A 25000-nucleotide genomic window follows, 5' to 3' on the forward strand; every position below is an offset into this window, starting at 1 on the left:
TATTTTCTACATTGTTGAATAATACTGAAGACATCACAAATATGAAATAACACATATGGAGTAACGTCGTAAACCCCCCCCCAAAAAAGTGTTAAACAAATCAAAATATATTTTATGTTTGAGATTCTTCAAAGTAACCACTCTTTGCCTGGTTCTATATAGGTCTATATACATACACATATAACCTAGATGACCTGGTTCTATATAGGTCTGTTCTGTTATAATCTCCACCCGGCACAGCCAGAAGAGGACTGGCCACCCCTCAGAGCCTGGTTCCTCTCTAGGTTTCTTCCTAGGTTTTGGCCTTTCTAGGAAGTTTTTCCTAGCCACTGTGCTTCTCCACCTGCATTGCTTGCTGTTGGGGGTTTTAGGCTGGGTTTCTGTACAGCACTTTGAGATATCAGCTGATGTAAGAAGGGCTTTATAAATACATTTGATTGATTTTTGTATTGCAGTAAGGAAAGTTAGGAAAGTTGAGCTGTGGTAGGCAGCAGCAGGCTCGTAAGCATTCATTCAAACAGCACTTTCCTGCGTTAGCTCTTCGCTGTGCTTCAAGCATTGACTTCAAGCCTATCAACTCCCGAGATTAGGCTGGCAATACTCAAGTGCCTATAAGAACATCCAATAGTCAAAGGTATATGAAATACAAAGGGTATAGAGAGAAATAGTCCTATAATAACTACAACCTAAAACTTCTTACATGGGAATATTGAAGACTCGAGTTAAAAGGAACCACCAGCTTTCATATGTTCTCATGCTCTGAGGAACTGAAACCTTAGCTTTCTTACATGGCACATATTGCACATTTACTTTCTTCTCCAACACTTTGTTTTTGCATTATTTAGACCAAATTGAACATGTTTCATTATTTATTTGAGACTAAATAGATGTTATTTATGTATTATATTAAGTTGAAATAAAAGTGTTAATTTATTATTGTTGTAATTGTCATTATTACAAATATATGCATAAAAATTGTCCGATTAATCGGTATCTGCGTTGACAAATCATAATCAGTCGAACCTCTAGTGTGTGTACACATGAAGGGCTAGTTACAGAAAGGCTAGCTACAGGGTTTGTGTGAAAGAAATGTCACACAGAGAACATAGATGTAAGCTACACGTGTCCTACAGCGCTAGGCATCAGCCGACAGCAGCCTCTCACCACAAAACACAGACCCACGGCGGCGAGAGAGGAACACTTGTTCTGAACACTTACACTTGTTCTGAACACTTATTCTGAACACTTGTGAGCTGTACTGTAGGCCTCAAAGCATGTGAAGTAAGAGCTGCAGTGGACCGACAGAGATCAGCCCAATGCTTCCTTTGTCAAAGGTTTGTTGGTGACAGAAAACGTAGCAAACAAAACGTTGAAACTTGCAAGGACGCAGACTTCCTTTCACAGCTCGTTAAATTGTAAAAAGGAGGACGTTTTCAAAGCCTTTAGATTAGTCAACTATTCTCAGAATGCACATCTGTGTTGCAGAGCTTCAGAAGCAGATGCACACTCATCTGTGTGGAATCTCTAGTGGTTTATGTAGTCAGTCAGCATGTGTTCTGCTCTGTCTTGTACCGTGGCACGTTTCCATGCAAGTCTCCTTCCATTGGAACTTCCATTGGAACTTTTTTAAACGTCCATTTAAAGAGACAGTTCAGAGCTTCGTCCCAAATGGCACCATATTCGCTATGGTTCTAAACCGTCTCTTTAAATAGACGTTTCCGTGGAAACAACCAGGTTTCAGTGAGTTCTAGTGCCCTTTAAGACAGCAGTTCACACCCTCAGGGGGAGTTTTTCGGCATAGCAGGATTAGCTGCTTAAACATTTTCACGTATTTAGTCTGTATACAGAGAAACAAAAGGAAAGCTTCAAATTAAACACACCGACTTGACATCGAACTAAAATTCAACCTGTAAGATGGATATAATATATCACATGTTAACCTCACTAAGATGTTGTTTAGGCTAAGTGTAAACTGTGTAAAGAAAAAACAAAAACCTGATAAGCTAAACTGATTATGCAGCAATTTGGCATTGAACCCAAATTCAACCTGTAGTATGGATCTAGTACGTCGCGTTTCCAACTTAGTGTGAGAGTGTAAACTGAAAAAAATATTTCTGTGTTTTGGCATTAATCATCTGTGATAGAGCTCCCTAACCAAGGCCAAGGTCTTCTGTTAAAATATACACACCAAGCTGTGCTCCGACGAGCCGCTCCGATGATGAACTCTTGTGTTTCTTGTCACTATGGTAACTGCTAACAGCGTGTCTCTGATATTAGAGAGAGAACATTCAGTGTGGGCTGAGACGAGGTGGTCTAGTGGGTTAAAGTAGCTGCCTACATGCTGATGTTGGATTGGGTTAGAATCCAACCCACGCCGCACACCATCTCTCCTCCTAACTTTCTCGTCTCTCTCTCTCTCTCTCTCTCTAATGTCTCCATCCAGTAAAACAGGAAAATACTTTTGGAATAAAGAACATTCAGAAAGGGGAAATTGATCCATCAGATAGAGAATGGGGGACGGGGGCGGAGCTTAAATGTATTTGGCTAAGGTGTATGTAAACTTCCGACGTCAACTGTTTAAACTGATGGATTTTGATGCTGATTTTTTTGTTGTTATGTAATTTAGATTGAAGTCTAAGCTAGATGCCCCCCCCCCCCGCAGCTACTCGCCCAAGCCTCCCCAGCTTCTCCACCCAAATCCAGAGAGCAGATGTTCTGAAAGAGCTGCAAAACCTGGACCCATACAAATCAGCTGGGCAAGACAATCTGGACCCTCTCAATTCTAAAACTATCCGCCGGCATTGTTGCAACCCCTATTACCAGCCTGTTCAACCTCTCTTTCCGAGATCCCTAAAGATTGGCAAGCTGCAGCGGTCATCCCCCTCTTCAAAGGAGGTGACACCCTAGACCCAAACTGTTACAGACCTATATCCATCCTGCCTTGCCTATCTAAAGTCTTCGAAAGCCAAGTCAACAAACAGATCACTGACCATTTCTAATCCCACCGTTCCTTCTCCGCTGTGCAATCCGGCTTCAGAGGCGGTCACGGGTGCACCTCAGCCACGCTCAAGGTACTAAACGATATCATAACCGCCATCGATAAAAGACAGGACTGTGCAGCCGTATTTATCGACCTGGCCAAGGCTTTCGACTCTGTCAATCGCCGTATTCCTATCGGCAGACTCAATAGCCTTGGTTTCTCTAATGACTGGTTCACCAATTACTTTTCAGACAGAGTTCAGTGTGTCAAATCGGAGGGCATGTTTTCCGGACCTCTGGCAGTCTCTATGGGGGTGCCACAGGGTTCAATTCTCGGGACGACTCTTTCCTCTGTATATATCAATGATGTAGCTCTTGCTGTGGGCGATTCCCTGATCCACCTCTACGCAGACAATACCATTCTGTATACTTCTGGCCCTTCCTTGGACACTGTGCTAACTAACCTCCAAACGAGCTTCAATGCCATACAACACTCCTTCCGTGGCCTCCAACTGCTCTTAAACGCAAGTAAAACCAAATGCATGCTTTTCAACCGTTCGCTGCCCCCACCCGCCCGCCCGATTAGCATCACCACCCTGGACAGGTCCAACCAAGAATATGTGGACAACTATAAATACCTAGGTGTCTGGTTAGACTGTAAACTCTGCTTCCAGACTCATATTAAACATCTCCAATCCAAAATCAAATCTAGAATCGGCTTTCTATTTCGCAACAAAGCCTCCTTCACTCATGCCGCCAAACTCACCCTAGTAAAACTGACTATCCTACCGATCCTCGACTACGGCGATGTCATCAACAAAATGGCTTCCAACACTCTACTCAGCAAACTGGATGCAGTCTATCACAGTGCCATCCGTTTTGTTACCAAATCACCTTATACCACCCACCACTGCGACCTGTATGTTCTAGTCGGCTGGCCCTCGCTACATATTCGTCGCCAGACCCACTGGCTCCAGGTCATCTATAAGTCTATCCTAGGTAAAGCTCCGCCTTATCTCAGTTCACTGGTCACGATAACAACACCCACCCGTAGCACACGTTCCAGCAAGTAAATCTCACTGGTCACCCCCAAAGCCAACACCTCTTTTAGCCGCCTTTCCTTCCAGTTCTCTGCTGCCAGTGACTGGAACGAATTGCAAAAATCGCTGAAGTTGGAGACTTTTATTTCCCTCACCAACTTTAAACATCAGCAATCTGAGCAGCTAACGGATCGCTGCAGCTGTACATAGTCCATCTGTAAATAGCCCACCCAATCTACCTACCTCATCCCCATACTGTTTTTATTTACTTTTCTGCTCTTTTGCACACCAGTATCTCTACTTGCACATCATCTGCTCATTTATCACTCCAGTGTCAATCTGCTAAATTGTAATTATTCGCTCCTATGGTCTATTTATTGCCTATCTCCTCATGCCTTTTGCACACACTGTATATACACTTCCTTTTTTCTACTGTGTTATTGGCTTGTTTATTGTTTACTCCATGTGTAACTCTGTGTTGTCTGTGTCACACTGCTTTGCTTTATCTTGGCCAGGTCGCATTTGTAAATGAGAACTTGTTCTCAACTAGCCTACCTGGTTTAAATAAAGGTGAAATAAAATAAATAAAATAAAAAATGGGACTGTAGTGATGCCTCTTGCACCGCGATGCAGGGCCTTAGACCACTGCGCCACTCAGGAACATGAAGGTGACGAGACAGGTTAAAGAAGCTTTTTTAAGTATTGAGACAAATGAGACTGAGTGGGGCAAGACAAAATATTCAAGTGCCTTTGAACTGAGTATGTTAGTAGGTGCCAGGTGCACCGGTTTGTGTCAAGAACTGCAACGCTGCTGGGTTTTTCCACGCTCAACAGTTTCCCGTGTGTGTATCAAGAATGTTCCACCACCCAAAGGACATCCAGCCAACTTGACCCAACTTTTGGAAGCATTGGAGTCAGCATGGGCCAGCATCCCTGTGAGACGCTTTCGAAACATTGTAGAGTCTAGGATTTGTGTCGAAAAGAAAATATAATAATCAGAGGAGCCTGCTGCTGCTAGTTAGTTACAGTGGGCCTGCTGCTGCTAGTTAGTTACAGTGGGCCTGCTGCTGCTAGTTAGTTACAGTGGGCCTGCTGCTGCTAGTTAGTTACAGTGGGCCTGCTGATGCTAGGTAGTTACAGTGGGTCTGCTGCTGCTAGTTACAGTGGGCCTGCCTCTGCTAGTTAGTTACAGTGGGCCTGCTGCTGCTAGTTAGTTACAGTGGGCCTGCTGCTGCTAGTTAGTTACAGTGGGCCTGCCGCTGCTAGTTAATTACAGTGGGCCTGCCGCTGCTAGTTAGTTACAGTGGGCCTGCTGCTGCTAGTTGGTTACAGTGGGCCTGCTGCTGCTGCTAGTTAGTTACAGTGGGCCTGCTGCTGCTAGTTAGTTACAGTGGGCCTGCCGCTGCTAGTTAGTTACAGTGGGCCTGCCGCTGCTAGTTAGTTACAGTGGGCCTGCTGCTGCTAGTTGGTTACAGTGGGCCTGCTGATGCTGCTAGTTGGTTACAGTGGGCCTGCTGCTGCTAGTTAGTTACAGTGGGCCTGCCACTGCTAGTTAATTACAGTGTGCCTGCCGCTGCTTGCTAGTTACAGTGGGCCTACTGCTGCTAGTTAGTTACAGTGGGCCTGCTGTTGCTAGTTAGTTACAGTGGGCCTGCTGCTGCTAGTTAGTTACAGTGGGCCTGCTGCTGCTAGTTAGTTACAGTGGGCCTGCTGCTGCTAGTTAGTTACAGTGGGCCTGCTGCTGCTAGTTAGTTACAGTGGGCCTGCTGCTGCTAGTTAGTTACAGTGGGCCTGTTGCTGCTAGTTAGTTACAGTGGGCCTGCTCCTGCTAGTTAGTTACAGTGGGCCTGCTGCTGCTAGTTAGTTTCAGTGGGCCTGCTGCTGCTAGTTAGTTACAGTGGGCCTGCTGTTGCTAGTTAGTTACAGTGGGCCTGCTGCTGCTAGTTAGTTACAGTGGGCCTGCTGCTGCTAGTTAGTTACAGTGGGCCTGCTGCTGCTAGTTAGTTACAGTGGGCCTGCTGCTGCTAGTTAGTTACAGTGGGCCTGCTGCTGCTAGTTAGTTACAGTGGGCCTGTTGCTGCTAGTTAGTTACAGTGGGCCTGCTCCTGCTAGTTAGTTACAGTGGGCCTGCTGCTGCTAGTTAGTTTCAGTGGGCCTGCTGCTAGTTAGTTACAGTGGGCCTGCTGCTGCTAGTTAGTTACAGTGGGCCTGCTACTGCTAGTTAGTTACAGTGGGATGCAGCTCTGTAGAGGAGGAGAAAGGGGATATGGATAGGAGGAGGAGGAGAAAGGGGATATGGATAGGAGGAGGAGGAGAAAGGGGATATGGATAGGAGGAGGAGGAGAAAGGGGATATGGATAGGAGGAGGAGGAGAAAGGGGATATGGATAGGAGGAGGAGGAGAAAGGGATATGGATAGGAGGAGGAGGAGAAAGGGGATATGGATAGGAGGAGGAGGAGAAAAGGGATATGGATAGGAGGAGGAGGAGAAAGGGGATATGGATAGGAGGAGGAGGAGAAAGGGGATATGGATAGGAGGAGGAGGAGAAAAGGGATATGGATAGGAGGAGGAGGAGAAAGGGGATATGGATAGGAGGAGGAGAAAGGGGATATGGATAGGAGGAGGAGGAGAAGGGGGATATGGATAGGATGAGGAGGAGAAATGGGGATATGGTAGGAGGAGGAGGAGAAAAGGGATATGGATAGGAGGAGGAGGAGAAAGGGGATATGGATAGGAGGAGGAGAAAGGGGATATGGATAGGAGGAGGAAGAGAAGGGGGATATGGATAGGATGAGGAGGAGAAATGGGGATATGGTAGGAGGAGGAGGAGAAAGGGGATATGGATAGGAGGAGGAGAAATGGGGATATGGATAGGAGGAGGAGGAGGAAAAAGGGGATATTGATAGGAGGAGGAGGAGGAGAAAGGGGATATGGATAGGAGGAGGAGGAGGAGGAGAAAGGGGATATGGATATGGATAGGCGGAGAAAGGGGATATGGGATAGGAGGAGGAGAAAGGGGATATGGAAAGGAGGAGAAAGGGGATATGGATAGGAGGAGAAAGGGGATATGGATAGGAGGAGGAGAAAGGGGATATGGATAGGAGGAGAAAGGGGATATGGATAGGATGAGGAGAAAGGGGATATGGATAGGAGGAGAAAGGGGATATGGATAGGAGGAGAAAGGGGATATGGATAGGAGGAGGAGAAAGGGGATATGGATAGGAGGAGAAAGGGGATATGGATAGGAGGAGAAAGGGGATATGGATAGGAGGAGGAGAAAGGGGATATGGATAGGAGGAGAAAGGGGATATGGATAGGATGAGGAGGAGGAGTAGAAAGCGGATATGGATAGGAGTAGGAGAAAGGGGATATGGATAGGATGAGAAAGGGGATATGGATAGGATGAGAAAGGGGATATGGATAGGAGGAGGAGAATGGTGATATGGATAGGAGGAGAAAGGGGATATGGATAGGAGGAGGAGAAAGGGGATATGGATAGGAGGAGGGAGGAGGAGTAGAAAGCGGCAGGGTAGCCTAGTGGTTCGAGCTTTGGACTAGTAACCGGAAGGTTGCAAGTTCAAATCCCTGAGCTGACAAGGTACAAATCTGTCGTTCTGCCCCTGACCAGGCAGTTAACCCACTGTTCCTAGGACGTCATTGAAAAGAAGAATTTGTTCTTAACTGACTTGCCTAGTTAAATAAAGGTAAAATAAAAAATAAATGGATAGGAGGAGGAGGGTAGACAGAATAGGAGCCCGTCCCATGGAGGAGGAGAAGGAAGGGCTATCTTCAAGGTCGGTCCCAGGAAGCAGGGGAAGCATACAGGATGTAATCTGTAGGAACAGCTGGATAATAAATAACAGTGGGTCTGAGCTGCCGTTCTCGGATGATGAAGAGGATGATGAAGAGGACGGGCTGTGCTCTGTGTTATGTCCCTTCCTGGCCAACGATAAGCTCGACACTGACCTTGGTTGGAACATCCAGTCAGACCCATATTTACAAAAATGTCTCAGAGTACGAGGGCTGATCTAGGATCAGTTTAAGATCATACTGAATAAGAACCTATGAACAGAGGGGAACTGATCCCAGATCAGCAGTTGTGGACGCCAGCCCAGCTAAAAGATAGCCTAAACAGCAGTCTCCAATCAACAGTCAGTGGCCTTGGATGTGATACAGTGGCAGTCATTCCAGAATCTCTCTCTCTTAGAATCTCTCTCTCTCTCTTAGTGAAATAAATCATTTAGCCTTCTTTATTTTGGCCAGGAAAGTCCCTTGAGATGAGTAACCTCTTTTTGGAGGGAGACTTGCAACTAGATACATGACCAGAGAAGATAGAGGACCCAGTCTGAGAGGTCTGGGAAGCAGGTCCAGTTTTGTGTGTGTGTGTGTGTGTGTGTGTGTGTGTGTGTGTGTGTGTGTGTGTGTGTGTGTGTGTGTGTGTGTGTGTGTGTGTGTGTGTGTGTGTGTGTGTGTGTGTGTGTGTGTGTGTGTGTGTGTGTGTCACTGAGCGATCTGGGAAAACACAGTTCTTGTTGTTACTTGTCAAACTCTTCTCTGTCGCATCTCATTACTTAGGCCCCTAAGCCTAAATATAGACTCCTGTCTCAGAGGGTTAGGTGGATTTGGAGAGACCAGTGAGATCTGGCTCAGAGGGTTAGGTGGATTTGGAGAGACCAGTGAGATCTGGCTCAGAGGGTTAGGTGGATTTGGAGAGAGCAGTGAGATCTGACTCAGAGGATTAGGTGGATTTGGAGAGACCAGTGAGATCTGACTCAGAGGGTTAAGTGGATTTGGAGAGACCAGTGAGATCTGGCTCAGAGGGTTAGGTGGATTTGGAGAGACCAGTGAGATCTGACTCAGAGGGTTAGGTGGATTTGGAGAGACCAGTGAGATCTGGCTCAGAGGGTTAGGTGGATTTGGAGAGACCAGTGAGATCTGGCTCAGAGGGTTAGGTGGATTTGGAGAGACCAGTGAGATCTGACTCAGAGGGTTAGGTGGATTTGGAGAGACCAGTGAGATCTGACTCAGAGGGTTAGGTGGATTTGGAGAGACCAGAGATTTGAGGGTTAGGTGGATTTGGAGAGACCAGTGAGAGAGGGTTAGGTGGATTTGGAGAGACCAGTGAGATCTGACTCAGAGGGTTAGGTGGATTTGGAGAGACCAGTGAGATCTGGCTCAGAGGGTTAGGTGGATTTGGAAACAAACAACTAGTGTGGGAATGGTGGTGGGCATCTCTGTTACCTCCTCACGCGAAACAGACCTGACAACATCTGTGTGTGTGTGTGTGTGTGTGTGTGTGTGTGTGTGTGTGTGTGTGTGTGTGTGTGTGTGTGTGTGTGTGTGTGTGTGTGTGTGTGTGTGTGTGTGTGTGTGTGTGTGTGTGTGTGTGTGTGTGTGTGTGTGTGTGTGTGTGTCACTCTAGGGAAGTGACACTGTCTATGAACAGGGTTAGTAGGTGTGATGTAAGATGCTATTCTCAAACACAGGATGTGACTCCTTGAGATGGTCTGATAACTAACCTATCAAGAGAGCCTGTCACTTCCCCCTGTGGTCTGAGAACGTTGATTTACGGGGCATTCAGAAAGTATTCAGACCCTTTGACTTCTTCCACATTTTGTTACATTACAGTCTTATTCTAAAATAGATTACATTGTTTTCCCCCTCATCAGTCTACACACAATACCCCATAATGACATCACAATACCCCATAATGACATCACAATAACGCAAAATGACATCACAATACTCCAAAATGACATCACAATACCCCAAAATGACATCACAATAGCCCAAAATGACATCACAATAGCCCAAAATGACATCACAATAGCCCAAATGACAAGGCAAAAACAGATGTTTATACATTTTTTTCACATTTATTACAAATTAAAAACAGAAATATGACATTTACATAAGTATTCAGACACTTTACTCTGTACTGTTGAAGCACCTTTGTCAGCGATTACAGCCTCGAGTCTTCTTGGGTATGACGCTACAAACTTGGCACACCCGTATTTGGGGAGTTTCTCCCATTCTTCTCTGCAGATCCTCTCAAGCCCTGTCAGGTTGGACAGCTACTTTCAGGTCTCTCCAAAGATGTTCGATCGGGTTCAAGTCCGGGCTCTGGCTGGGCCTCTTAAGGACATTCAGAGACTTGTGTGTGTGTGTGTGTGTGTGTGTGTGTGTGTGTGTGTGTGTGTGTGTGTGTGTGTGTGTGTGTGTGTCACTCTAGGGAAGTGACACTGTCTATGAACAGGGTTAGTGAGACTGTCCCAAAGCCATTCCTGGATTGTCTTGGCTGTGTGCTTAGGGTCGTTGTCCTGTTGGAAGGTGAACCTTCGCCCCAGTCTGAGGTCCTGATCACTCTGGAGCAGGTTTTCATCAAGGATCTCCCTGTACTTTGCGCCGTTCATCTTTCCCTTGATTCTGAAAAACATCCCCACAGCATGATGCTGCCACCACCATGCTTCACTGTAGGGATGGTGCCAGGTTTCCTCCAGACATGATGCTGTCACCACCATGCTTCACTGTAGGGATGGTGCCAGGTTTCCTCCAGACATGATGCTGTCACCACCATGCTTCACTGTAGGGATGGTGCCAGGTTTCCTCCAGACATGATGCTGTCACCACCATGCTTCACTGTAGGGATGGTGCCAGGTTTCCTCCAGACATGATGCTGTCACCACCATGCTTCACTGTAGGGATGGTGCCAGGTTTCCTCCAGACATGATGCTGTCACCACCATGCTTCACTGTAGGGATGGTGCCAGGTTTCCTCCAGACATGATGCTGTCACCACCATGCTTCACTGTAGGGATGGTGCCAGGTTTCCTCCAGACATGATGCTGTCACCACCATGCTTCACTGTAGGGATGGTGCCAGGTTTCCTCCAGACATGATGCTGTCACCACCATGCTTCACTGTAGGGATGGTGCCAGGTTTCCTCCAGACATGATGCTGTCACCACCATGCTTCACTGTAGGGATGGTGCCAGGTTTCCTCCAGACATGATGCTGTCACCACCATGCTTCACTGTAGGGATGGTGCCAGGTTTCCTCCAGACATGATGCTGTCACCACCATGCTTCACTGTAGGGATGGTGCCAGGTTTCCTCCAGACATGATGCTGTCACCACCATGCTTCACTGTAGGGATGGTGCCAGGTTTCCTCCAGACATGATGCTGTCACCACCATGCTTCACTGTAGGGATGGTGCCAGGTTTCCTCCAGATGGGCCAAAGAGTTCAATCTTGGTTTCATCAGACCAGAGAATCTTGTTTCTCATGGTCTGAGAGTCCTTTAGGTGCCTTTTGACAAACTCCAAGCGGACTGTCATGTGCCTTTTACTAAGGAGTGGCTTCTGTCTGGTCACTCTACCATAAAGGCCTCCTTGGTAGAGTGCTGCAGAGATGGTTGTCCTTCTGGAAGGTTCTCCCATCCCCACAGAGGAACTCTGGAGCTCTGTCAGAGTGACCATCGGGTTCTTGGTCACTTTCTCCCTGATTGCTCAGTTTGGCCGAGCGGCCAGCTCTAGGAAGAGTCTTGGTGGTTCCAAACTTCTTCCATTTAATAATGACGCCACTGTGTTCTTGGGGACCTTCAATGATGCAGAAATGTTTTGGTACCCTTCCCCAGATCTGTGCCTCGACACAATCCTGTCTTGGAGCTCTACGGACAATTCCTTCGACCTCATGGCTTGTATTTTTGCTCTGACATGCACTGTCAACTGTGGGACCTTATATAGACAGGTGTGTGTGCCTTTCCAAATCATGTCCAATCAATTTAATTGACCACAGGTGGACTCCAATCAAGTTGAAGAAACATCTCAAGGATGATCAATGGAAACACGATGCACCCGAGCTCAATTTCGAGTCTCATAGCAAATGGTCTGAATACTTATGTAAATATATATATATATATATTTATACATACATATTTGTATATATATATATACATTTGCAAACATTTCTAAAAACCTGTTTTTGTTTTGTCATTATCATTATGTGTAGATTGATGAGGGGGGCGATTTAATCCATTTTAGAATAAGGCAGTAACGTAATGAAATGTGGACAAAGTCAAAGGCTCTGAATACCTCCTGAATGCACTGGTATGTATAATGTGACTAGGCAACAGGATATATGATTTATATGTATGTCTTCCTGGGCGCTCACCGAAAACAGTAAGAACTATTGCCCAGCACGGGTACAAACGGGTAGCAGTTTAGCAATTCTCTAGCAAGCCGGTAGAATACTTGATGATACTTGATGGAAAAGAGTACACTGATTTAAATGATTTTGTTTTAAGCCGTCCCCAAATCATAGCCCTGACCTATCCCTCACCATCGGAATGAATACCTACACTTAATCCTTTTGAGTGGTTTCCGTTTTAACCCTGTAACCATGGAGAATGAACACGTCAAAATATACGTTTATCGAATTTTGAAGTGATGCTATGAAATCCTGGTGAGTGTGCGTGTTGTCCGACCAGATGGAGTTCTAGTTTCTAGTGGTTGAGTGACCAGATGGATATCTAGTGGTTGAGTGTACCAGATGGATATCTAGTGGTTGAGTGTACCAGATGGATATCTAGTTTCTAGTGGTTGAGTGTACCAGATGGATATCTAGTGGTTGAGTGACCAGATGGATATCTAGTGGTTGAGTGACCAGATGGATATCTAGTGGTTGAGTGACCAGATGTATATCTAGTGGTTGAGTGTACCAGATGGATATCTAGTTTCTAGTGGTTGAGTGTACCAGATGGATATCTAGTGGTTGAGAGTACCAGATGGATATATAGTATCTAGTGGTTGAGTGTACCAGATGGATATCTAGTTTCTAGTGGTTGAGTGTACCAGATGGATATCTAGTGGTTGAGTGTACCAGATGGATATATAGTATCTAGTGGTTGTGTGACCAGATGGATATCTAGTGGTTGAGTGTACCAGATGGATATCTAGTGGTTGAGTGTACCAGATGGATATCTAGTTTCTAGTGGTTGAGTGACCAGATGGATATCTAGTGGTTGAGTGACCAGATGGATATCTGGTGGTTGAGTGTACCAGATGGATATCTAGTTTCTAGTGGTTGAGTGTACCAGATGGATATCTAGTGGTTGAGTGTACCAGATGGATATATAGTATCTAGTGGTTGAGTGACCAGATGGATATCTAGTGGTTGAGTGACCAGATGGATATCTAGTGGTTGAGTGTACCAGATGGATATCTAGTTTCTATTGGTTGAGTGACCAGATGGATATCTAGTGGTTGAGTGTACCAGATGGATATCTAGTTTCTAGTGGTTGAGTGACCAGATGGATATCTAGTGGTTGAGTGACCAGATGGATATCTAGTGGTTGAGTGTACCAGATGGATATCTAGTTTCTAGTGGTTGAGTGACCAGATGGATATCTAGTGGTTGAGTGACCAGATGGATATCTAGTTTCTAGTGGTTGAGTGACCAGATGGATATCTAGTGGTTGAGTGTACCAGATGGATATCTAGTGGTTGAGTGACCAGATGGATATCTAGTTTCTAGTGGTTGAGTGACCAGATGGATATCTAGTGGTTGAGTGACCAGATGGATATCTAGTTTCTAGTGGTTGAGTGACCAGATGGATATATAGTATCTAGTGGTTGAGTGACCAGATGGATATCTAGTGGTTGAGTGTACCAGATGGATATCTAGTGGTTGAGTGACCAGATGGATATCTAGTGGTTGAGTGTACCAGATGGATATCTAGTTTCTAGTGGTTGAGTGACCAGATGGATATCTAGTGGTTGAGTGACCAGATGGATATATAGTATCTAGTGGTTGAGTGACCAGATGGATATCTAGTGGTTGAGTGTACCAGATGGATATCTAGTGGTTGAGTGACCAGATGGATATCTAGTGGTTGAGTGTACCAGATGGATATCTAGTTTCTAGTGGTTGAGTGACCAGATGGATATCTAGTGGTTGAGTGACCAGATGGATATATAGTATCTAGTGGTTGAGTGACCAGATGGATATCTAGTGGTTGAGTGTACCAGATGGATATCTAGTGGTTGAGTGTACCAGATGGATATCTAGTTTCTAGTGGTTGAGTGTACCAGATGGATATCTAGTGGTTGAGTGACCAGATGGATATCTAGTGGTTGAGTGACCAGATGGATATCTAGTGGTTGAGTGACCAGATGTATATCTAGTGGTTGAGTGTACCAGATGGATATCTAGTTTCTAGTGGTTGAGTGTACCAGATGGATATCTAGTGGTTGAGTGTACCAGATGGATATATAGTATCTAGTGGTTGAGTGTACCAGATGGATATCTAGTTTCTAGTGGTTGAGTGTACCAGATGGATATCTAGTGGTTGAGTGTACCAGATGGATATATAGTATCTAGTGGTTGTGTGACCAGATGGATATCTAGTGGTTGAGTGTACCAGATGGATATCTAGTGGTTGAGTGTACCAGATGGATATCTAGTTTCTAGTGGTTGAGTGACCAGATGGATATCTAGTGGTTGAGTGACCAGATGGATATCTGGTGGTTGAGTGTACCAGATGGATATCTAGTTTCTAGTGGTTGAGTGTACCAGATGGATATCTAGTGGTTGAGTGTACCAGATGGATATATAGTATCTAGTGGTTGAGTGACCAGATGGATATCTAGTGGTTGAGTGACCAGATGGATATCTAGTGGTTGAGTGTACCAGATGGATATCTAGTTTCTAGTGGTTGAGTGACCAGATGGATATCTAGTGGTTGAGTGTACCAGATGGATATCTAGTTTCTAGTGGTTGAGTGACCAGATGGATATCTAGTGGTTGAGTGACCAGATGGATATCTAGTGGTTGAGTGTACCAGATGGATATCTAGTTTCTAGTGGTTGAGTGACCAGATGGATATCTAGTGGTTGAGTGACCAGATGGATATCTAGTTTCTAGTGGTTGAGTGACCAGATGGATATCTAGTGGTTGAGTGTACCAGATGGATATCTAGTGGTTGAGTGACCAGATGGATATCTAGTTTCTAGTGGTTGAGTGACCAGATGGATATCTAGTGGTTGAGTGACCAGATGGATATCTAGTTTCTAGTGGTTGAGTGACCAGATGGATATATAGTATCTAGTGGTTGAGTGACCAGATGGATATCTAGTGGTTGAGTGTACCAGATGGATATCTAGTGGTTGAGTGACCAGATGGATATCTAGTGGTTGAGTGACCAGATGGATATCTAGTTTCTAGTGGTTGAGTGTACCAGATGGATATCTAGTGGTTGAGTGTACCAGATGTATATCTAGTGGTTGAGTGACCAGATGTATATCTAGTGGTTGAGTGACCAGATGGATATATAGTATCTAGTGGTTGAGTGACCAGATGTATATCTAGTGGTTGAGTGACCAGATGGATATCTAGTGGTTGAGTGACCAGATGGATATCTAGTGGTTGAGTGTACCAGATGGATATATAGTATCTAGTGGTTGAGTGACCAGATGTATATCTAGTGGTTGAGTGTACCAGATGGATATCTAGTGGTTGAGTGACCAGATGTATATCTAGTGGTTGAGTGTACCAGATGGATATATAGTATCTAGTGGTTGAGTGTACCAGATGGATATATAGTATCTAGTGGTTGAGTGACCAGATGGATATCTAGTGGTTGAGTGACCAGATGGATATCTAGTGGTTGAGTGACCAGATGGATATCTAGTTTCTAGTGGTTGAGTGACCAGATGGATATCTAGTGGTTGAGTGACCAGATGGATATCTAGTTTCTAGTGGTTGAGTGACCAGATGGATATCTAGTGGTTGAGTGTACCAGATGGATATCTAGTTTCTAGTGGTTGAGTGACCAGATGGATATCTAGTGGTTGAGTGACCAGATGGATATATAGTATCTAGTGGTTGAGTGTACCAGATGGATATATAGTATCTAGTGGTTGAGTGACCAGATGGATATATAGTATCTAGTGGTTGAGTGACCAGATGGATATATAGTATCTAGTGGTTGAGTGTACCAGATGGATATATAGTATCTAGTGGTTGAGTGTACCAGATGGATATATAGTATCTAGTGGTTGAGTGTACCAGATGGATATATAGTATCTAGTGGTTGAGTGTACCAGATGGATATATAGTATCTAGTGGTTGAGTGACCAGATGGATATCTAGTGGTTGAGTGACCAGATGGATATCTAGTGGTTGAGTGACCAGATGTATATCTAGTGGTTGAGTGACCAGATGGATATCTAGTGGTTGAGTGACCAGATGGATATATAGTATCTAGTGGTTGAGTGTACCAGATGGATATATAGTATCTAGTGGTTGAGTGACCAGATGTATATCTAGTGGTTGAGTGTACCAGATGGATATATAGTATCTAGTGGTTGAGTGACCAGATGTATATCTAGTGGTTGAGTGTACCAGATGGATATATAGTATCTAGTGGTTGAGTGACCAGATGGATATCTAGTATCTAGTGGTTGAGTGTACCAGATGTATATCTAGTGGTTGAGTGACCAGATGTATATCTAGTGGTTGAGTGTACCAGATGTATATCTAGTGGTTGAGTGACCAGATGTATATCTAGTGGTTGAGTGACCAGATGTATATCTAGTGGTTGAGTGACCAGATGTATATCTAGTGGTTGAGTGTACCAGATGGATATCTAGTTTCTAGTGGTTGAGTGACCAGATGTATATCTAGTGGTTGAGTGACCAGATGGATATCTAGTGGTTGAGTGTACCAGATGTATATCTAGTGGTTGAGTGACCAGATGTATATCTAGTGGTTGAGTGTACCAGATGTATATCTAGTGGTTGAGTGACCAGATGTATATCTAGTGGTTGAGTGACCAGATGTATATCTAGTGGTTGAGTGACCAGATGTATATCTAGTGGTTGAGTGTACCAGATGGATATCTAGTTTCTAGTGGTTGAGTGACCAGATGTATATCTAGTGGTTGAGTGACCAGATGGATATCTAGTGGTTGAGTGTACCAGATGTATATCTAGTGGTTGAGTGACCAGATGTATATCTAGTGGTTGAGTGACCAGATGGATATATAGTATCTAGTGGTTGAGTGACCAGATGTATATCTAGTGGTTGAGTGACCAGATGGATATCTAGTGGTTGAGTGTACCAGATGGATATATAGTATCTAGTGGTTGAGTGTACCAGATGGATATCTAGTGGTTGAGTGTACCAGATGGATATATAGTATCTAGTGGTTGAGTGACCAGATGGATATCTAGTGGTTGAGTGACCAGATGGATATCTAGTGGTTGAGTGACCAGATGGATATCTAGTTTCTAGTGGTTGAGTGTACCAGATGGATATATAGTATCTAGTGGTTGAGTGACCAGATGGATATCTAGTGGTTGAGTGACCAGATGGATATCTAGTGGTTGAGTGACCAGATGGATATCTAGTGGTTGAGTGACCAGATGGATATCTAGTGGTTGAGTGACCAGATGGATATCTAGTGGTTGAGTGTACCAGATGGATATCTAGTTTCTAGTGGTTGAGTGACCAGATGGATATATAGTATCTAGTGGTTGAGTGACCAGATGGATATCTAGTGGTTGAGTGACCAGATGGATATCTAGTGGTTGAGTGACCAGATGGATATCTAGTTTCTAGTGGTTGAGTGACCAGATGGATATCTAGTGGTTGAGTGTACCAGATGGATATCTAGTGGTTGAGTGACCAGATGGATATCTAGTGGTTGAGTGACCAGATGGATATATAGTATCTAGTGGTTGAGTGACCAGATGGATATCTAGTGGTTGAGTGTACCAGATGGATATATAGTGGTTGAGTGTACCACAGCGTACCACATGCTTTCCAGTGAGGGTCACGTTTTAGTTTCAGTGCCTACATCCCTCTGCTCTGAGATAATAGCCCTTTTCCCTTGGGGTGGGGTTCGTGGGAATGGGGCCAGTAAGATAAAATCACATTAACTGCACACACTGGGCTAAGGGTTTAGGATTGGACACAGACTGGGCTAAGGGTTTAGGATTGGACACACACTGGGCTAAGGGTTTAGGATTGGACACAGACTGGGCTAAGGGTTTAGGATTGGACACACACTGGGCTAAGGGTTTAGGATTGGACACACACTGGGCTAAGGGTTTAGGATTGGACACAGACTGGGCTAAGGGTTTAGGATTGGACACACACTGGGCTAAGGGTTTAGGATTGGACACACACTGGGCTAAGGGTTTAGGATTGGACACAGACTGGGCTAAGGGTTTAGGATTGGACACAGACTGGGCTAAGGGTTTAGGATTGGACACAGTCTGGGCTAAGGGTTTAGGATTGGACACAGTCTGGGCTAAAGGTTTAGGATTGGACACAGTCTGGGCTAAAGGTTTAGGATTGGACACAGTCTGGGCTAAGGGTTTAGGATTGGACACAGTCTGGGCTAAAGGTTTAGGATTGGACACAGTCTGGGCTAAGGGTTTAGGATTGGACACACACTGGGGTAGTAACGGTTTAGGATCTGATAAGCACACTTTTCAATCCTCACATTGACTTACAAGTATCAGAACAGACTGCTGTGTCTGTGTGTGTGTTGTGTTGTGCAGTGTGTGTGGTGTAGGTGTGTGGGTGTGTGTGTGGTGTGTGTGTGGTGTGTGTGTGGTGTGGTGTGGTGTGGTGTGGTGTGGTGTGGTGTGGTGTGGTGTGGTGTGTGTGTGTGTGTGTGTGTGTGTGTGTGTGTGTGTGTGTGTGTGTGTGTGTGTGTGTGTGTGTGTGTGTGTGTGTGTGTGTGTGTGTGTGTGTGTGTGTGTGTGTGTGTGTGTGTGTGTGTGTAACTTACGCAGAACAGTGATAAAGCTCTGGTTATCCAGAAGGACCCACAGTCCAAAGCTCATGATCAACACTCCACAGATCTACAGAGGACACAGAAGTTCACACATTTTGCTTAACAGTAGCTACAGTATATAAGGCCGCCAAGTAGACAACTGAAAATATAGAGGTCAGTGCAGATACCAGATCTGTGAGATAAAACACTGGAAAACAAGACAGAGGGTGAGAATGCACTCGATCTCTCTGCCTCTCTTACCTCTCTTACCTCTCTACCTATGTCTCTTTGTCTCTCTGTCTCTCTGTGCCTCTCTCTCTCTCTGTCTCTCTCTCTGTCTCTCTGTCTCTCTGTGCCTCTCTCTCTCTCTGTGCCTCTCTGTCTCTCTGTGCCTCTCTCTCTCTCTGTCTCTCTCTCTGTCTCTCTGTGCCTCTCTCTCTCTCTCTCTCTCTCTCTGTCTCTCTGTCTCTCTGTCTCTCTGTCTCTCTGTCTCTCTGTCTCTCTGTCTCTCTGTCTCTCTCTCTCTCTGTCTCTCTGTCTCTCTGTCTCTCTGTGCCTCTCTGTCTCTCTGTCTCTCTGTGCCTCTCTGTCTCTCTGTCTCTCTGCCTCTCTGTCTCTCTGTATCTCTGTCTCTCTGTCTCTCTGTCTCTCTGTCTCTCTGTCTCTCTGTCTCTCTGTCTCTCTGTGCCTCTCTGTCTCTCTGTCTCTCTGTGCCTCTCTGTCTCTCTGTCTCTCTGTGCCTCTCTGTCTCTCTGTCTCTCTGCCTCTCTGTCTCTCTGTATCTCTGTCTCTCTGTCTCTCTGTCTCTCTGTCTCTGTGCCTCTCTGTCTCTCTGTCTCTCTGTCTCTCTGTCTCTCTGTCTCTCTCTCTCTCTGTCTCTCTGTCTCTCTGTCTCTCTGTGCCTCTCTGTCTCTCTGTCTCTCTGTGCCTCTCTGTCTCTCTGTCTCTCTGCCTCTCTGTCTCTCTGTATCTCTGCCTCTGTATCTGTCTGTCTCTCTGTCTCTGTATCTCTCTCTCTGTCTCTCTCTGTCTCTCTGTCTCTCTGTATCTCTGCCTCTGTATCTGTCTGTCTCTCTCTCTCTGTCTCTCTGTGCCTCTCTGTCTCTCTGTCTCTCTGCCTCTCTGTCTCTCTGTATCTCTGTCTCTCTGTCTCTCTGTCTCTCTGTCTCTGTGCCTCTCTGTCTCTCTGTCTCTCTGTCTCTCTGTCTCTCTGTCTCTCTCTCTCTCTGTCTCTCTGTCTCTCTGTCTCTCTGTGCCTCTCTGCCTCTCTGTCTCTCTCTGTCTCTGTATCTCTCTCTCTGTCTCTCTGTATCTCTGCCTCTGTATCTGTCTGTCTCTCTCTCTCTGTCTCTCTGTATCTCTGCCTCTCTGTCTCTCTGTATCTCTGCCTCTGTATCTGTCTGTCTCTCTCTCTCTGTCTCTCTCTGTCTCTCTCTGTCTCTGTATCTCTGTCTCTCTCTCTGTATCTCTGCCTCTCTGTCTCTCTCTCTGTCTCTCTCTCTGTCTCTCTCTCTGTCTCTCTCTCTGTCTCTCTCTCTGTCTCTCTCTCTGTCTCTCTCTCTGTCTCTCTCTCTGTCTCTCTCTCTGTCTCTCTGCCTCTCTACCTCTCTACCTCTGTCTCTCTGTCTCTCTGCCTCTCTCTCTGTCTCTCTGTCTCTCTCTCTCTCTGCCTCTCTGTCTCTCTCTCTCTCTGCCTCTCTGTCTCTCTCTCTCTGTCTCTCTCTCTCTGTCCCCTCTCTCTCTGCCTGTCTGTCCCCTCTCTCTCTGCCTCTCTGCCTCTCTCTCTGTCCCCTCTCTCTCTGCCTCTCTGTCTCTCTCTCTCTCTGCCTCTCTGTCTCTCTCTCTCTGTCTCTCTCTCTCTGTCCCCTCTCTCTCTGCCTCTCTGTCTCTCTCTCTGTCCCCTCTCTCTCTGCCTGTCTGTCCCCTCTCTCTCTGCCTCTCTGCCTCTCTCTCTGTCCCCTCTCTCTCTGCCTCTCTGTCTCTCGGTCTCTGCCCCTCTGTCTCTGTCTCTCGGTCTCTGCCCCTCTGTCTCTGCCTCTCTGCCCCTCTGTCTCTGCCTCTCTGCCCCTCTGTCTCTGCCTCTCTGTCTCTCTGTCTCTGCCTCTCTGTCTCTGCCTCTCTGTCTCTGCCTCTCTGTCTCTGCCTCTCTGTCTCTGCCTCTCTGTCTCTGCCTCTCTGTCTCTGCCTCTCTGTCTCTGCCTCTCTGTCTCTGCCTCTCTGTCTCTGCCTCTCTGTCTCTGCCTCTCTCTGCCTCTCTCTCTCTGCCTCTCTCTCTCTCTGCCTCTCTCTCTCTCTGCCTCTCTCTCTCTCTGCCTCTCTCTCTCTCTGCCTCTCTCTCTCTCTGCCTCTCTCCGCCTCTCTCCGTCTCTCTCCGTCTCTCTCTCTGTCCCATCTCTCTGTCCCATCTCTCTCTGCCTCTCCGTCTCTCTCTCTCCCCTCCCCTCTCTTATCTCTTCTTTCTCCTCTCTCCCTTCCCTCCACTCTCTCCCCTTTCTCTCTCTCCTCTCCTCCCTCTCCCCCCTCCCTCCCCTCTCTCTCCCAACTGGGACTGATAAGATCCTCTCACTCCATCTCTCTTTGCCTCTCTCTCTAATCAGACTCAGACTAACTGAACACATAGAAGGACAGTTTCCCAGATACAGATTAAGTAAAATCTTCAAAGTGCTTTTTTACACCAGGAAGTTCTAGGTTGTGTGTTCAGGAAACCGGCACAAGAGAGAGGCTGAACAGCTGAAAGGGAGCTAGACTAGTAACAGACAGTGAGTCTAGACCAGAACTAAGAGGTCTGGACCTGATCTGAGGTTTTCCTTTGATTCTCATTTCAGGCCCAGAACACTCACTAGCCTCTAGCGCTAGTGGCACCATCTCCCTGGTAACAAGGCTATAAAGAAGTCTAAGTACAGACCCCATGTGTAATTTAGAGGGACTATGTCTAGGAGGTCTCTAGGGAGGTCTCCCCAAATGATGAGAGGGTCCCGCTAATTCACCACCTCCCCTGGCCTGGAAATGGAAACCCCACACCCCTCCACCACCACATATTAACCCAGACAGACACAGAGACAGACACAGACACAGACACAGAGACAGACACAGAGAGAGACAGACCAGACAGACAGCGAGACTGACAGACAGCGAGAGAGACGGACAGACACAGAGAGAGACAGACCAGACAGACAGCGAGAGAGACAGACAGCGTGAGAGACAGACAGAGAGACAATGGGAGAGTCAGTCTGTCTGGGGGAGGAGAGGAAGAGTCAGTCTGTCTGGGGGGGGAGAGGTAGAGTCAGTCTGTCTGGGGGAGGAGAGGTAGAGTCAGTCTGTCTGGGGGAGGAGAGGTAGAGTCAGTCTGTCTGGGGGAGGAGAGGTAGAGTCAGTCTGTCTGGGGGAGGAGAGGTAGAGTCAGTCTGTCTGGGGGAGGAGAGGTAGAGTCAGTCTGTCTGGGGGAGGAGAGGTAGAGTCAGTCTGTCTGGGGAGGAGAGGTAGAGTCAGTCTGTCTGGGGGAGGAGAGGTAGAGTCAGTCTGGGGGAAGAGAGGTAGAATCAGTCTGTCTGGGGGAGGAGAGGTAGAGTCAGTCTGTCTGGGGGAGGAGAGGTAGAGTCCGTCTGTCTGGGGGAGGAGAGGTAGAGTCAGTCTGGGGAGGAGAGGTAGAGTCAGTCTGTCTGGGGAGGAGAGGTAGAGTCAGTCTGTCTGGGGGAGGAGAGGTAGAGTCAGTCTGTCTGGGGGAGGAGAGGTAGAGTCAGTCTGTCTGGGGGAGGAGAGGTAGAGTCAGTCTGTCTGGGGGAGGAGAGGTAGAGTCAGTCTGGGGGAATAGAGGTAGAATCAGTCTGTCTGCGGGAGAAGAGGTAGAGTCAGTCTGTCTGGGGGAGGAGAGGTAGAGTCAGTCTGTCTGGGGGAGTAGAGGTAGAGTCAGTCTGTCTGGGGGAGGAGAGGTAGAGTCAGTCTGTCTGGGGGAGGAGATGTAGAGTCAGTCTGTCTGGGGGAGGAGAGGTAGAGTCAGTCTGTCTGGGGGAGGAGACATAGAGTCAGTCTGTCTGGGGGAAGAGACATAGAGTCTGTCTGAGGGAGGAGAGGTAGAGTCAGTCTGTCTGGGGAAGAAGAGGTAGAGTCAGACTGTCTGGGGAGGAGAAGTAGAGTCAGTGTCTGAGGGAGAGGAGGTAGAGTCAGTCTGTCTGGGGGAGGAGAGGTAGAGTCAGTATGTATGAGAGAGGAGAGGTAGAGAGTCAGTCTGTCTGGGGGAGGAGAGGTAGAGTCAGTATGTATGAGAGAGGAGAGGTAGAGAGTCAGTCTGTCTGGGAGAGGAGAGGTAGAGAGTCAGTCTGTCTGGGAGAGGAGAGGTAGAGTCAGTATGTATGAGAGAGGAGAGGTAGAGAGTCAGTCTGTATGGGAGAGGAGAGGTAGAGTCAGTCTGTCTGGGGGAGGAGAGGTAGAGTCAGTCTGTCTGGGGGAGGAGAGGTAGAGTCAGTATGTATGAGAGAGGAGAGGTAGAGAGTCAGTCTGTATGTGGGAGGAGAGGTAGAGTCAGTATGTATGGGGAGAAGAGGTAGAGTCAGTATGTATGGGGGAGGAGAGGTAGAGTCAGTCTGTCTGGGGAGGAGAGGTAGAGAGTCAGTATGTATGGGGGAGGAGAGGTAGAGTCAGTATGTATGGGAGAGGAGAGGTAGAGAGTCAGTATGTATGGGGGAGGAGAGGTAGAGTAAGTCTGTCTGGGAGAGGAGAGGTAGAGTCAGTCTGTCTGGGGAGGAGAGGTAGAGAGTCAGTCTGTCTGGGAGAGGAGAGGTAGAGTCAGTATGTATGGGGAGGAGAGGTAGAGTCAGTCTGTCTGGGCGAGGAGAGGTAGAGAGTCAGTCTGTCTGGGAGAGGAGAGGTAGAGTCAGTATGTATGGGGGAGGAGAGGTAGAGTCAGTCTGTCTGGGAGAGGAGAGGCAGAGTCAGTCTGTCTGGGGAGGAGAGGTAGAGTCAGTCTGTCTGGGGGAGGAGAGGTAGAGTCAGTCTGTCTGGGGGAGGAGAGGTAGAGTCAGTCTGTCTGGGGGAGGAGAGGTAGAGTCAGTCTGTCTGGGAGAGGAGAGGTAGAGTCAGTATGTCTGGGGGAGGAGAGGTAGAGTCAGTCTGTCTGGGGGAGGAGAGGTAGAGTCAGTATGTATGAGAGAGGAGAGGTAGAGAGTCAGTCTGTATGTGGGAGGAGAGGTAGAGTCAGTATGTATGGGAGAGGAGAGGTAGAGTCAGTATGTATGGGGGAGGAGAGGTAGAGTCAGTATGTATGGGGAGAAGAGGTAGAGTCAGTATGTATGGGGGAGGAGAGGTAGAGTCAGTCTGTCTGGGGAGGAGAGGTAGAGAGTCAGTATGTATGGGGGAGGAGAGGTAGAGTCAGTATGTATGGGAGAGGAGAGGTAGAGAGTCAGTATGTATGGGGGAGGAGAGGTAGAGTAAGTCTGTCTGGGGGAGGAGAGGTAGAGTCAGTCTGTCTGGGGGAGGAGAGGTAGAGAGTCAGTCTGTCTGGGAGAGAGTAGAGTCAGTATGTATGGGGGAGGAGAGGTAGAGTCAGTCTGTCTGGGCGAGGAGAGGTAGAGAGTCAGTCTGTCTGGGAGAGGAGAGGTAGAGTCAGTATGTATGGGGGAGGAGAGGTAGAGTCAGTCTGTCTGGGAGAGGAGAGGCAGAGTCAGTCTGTCTGGGGGAGGAGAGGTAGAGTCAGTCTGTCTGGGGGAGGAGAGGTAGAGTCAGTCTGTCTGGGGGAGGAGAGGTAGAGTCAGTATGTATGAGAGAGGAGAGGTAGAGAGTCAGTCTGTATGTGGGAGGAGAGGTAGAGTCAGTATGTATGGGAGAGGAGAGGTAGAGTCAGTATGTATGGGGGAGGAGAGGTAGAGTCAGTATGTATGGGGAGAAGAGGTAGAGTCAGTATGTATGGGGGAGGAGAGGTAGAGTCAGTCTGTCTGGGGAGGAGAGGTAGAGAGTCAGTATGTATGGGGGAGGAGAGGTAGAGTCAGTATGTATGGGAGAGGAGAGGTAGAGAGTCAGTATGTATGGGGGAGGAGAGGTAGAGTAAGTCTGTCTGGGGGAGGAGAGGTAGAGTCAGTCTGTCTGGGGGAGGAGAGGTAGAGAGTCAGTCTGTCTGGGAGAGGTAGAGTCAGTATGTATGGGGGAGGAGAGGTAGAGTCAGTCTGTCTGGGCGAGGAGAGGTAGAGAGTCAGTCTGTCTGGGAGAG

At 47.0% G+C, this 25000-nt stretch overlaps 1 protein-coding gene across 1 annotated transcript in view; it reads right to left on the reverse strand.

Annotated features, from left to right (window-relative positions):
• LOC124032132 (CD82 antigen-like) overlaps positions 1 to 25000 on the reverse strand; it is a 61578-nt gene that overhangs the window by 20012 nt on the left and 16566 nt on the right. The window contains exon 3 of the mRNA XM_046344265.1: positions 18817 to 18889. Coding sequence (XP_046200221.1) covers positions 18817 to 18889 — 73 coding nt within the window. The remainder of the gene's footprint in view (positions 1 to 18816; positions 18890 to 25000) is intronic.

This window comes from Oncorhynchus gorbuscha, linkage group LG01 (genome assembly GCF_021184085.1).
Source record: "Oncorhynchus gorbuscha isolate QuinsamMale2020 ecotype Even-year linkage group LG01, OgorEven_v1.0, whole genome shotgun sequence".
NCBI classification, from domain to species: domain Eukaryota; kingdom Metazoa; phylum Chordata; class Actinopteri; order Salmoniformes; family Salmonidae; genus Oncorhynchus; species Oncorhynchus gorbuscha.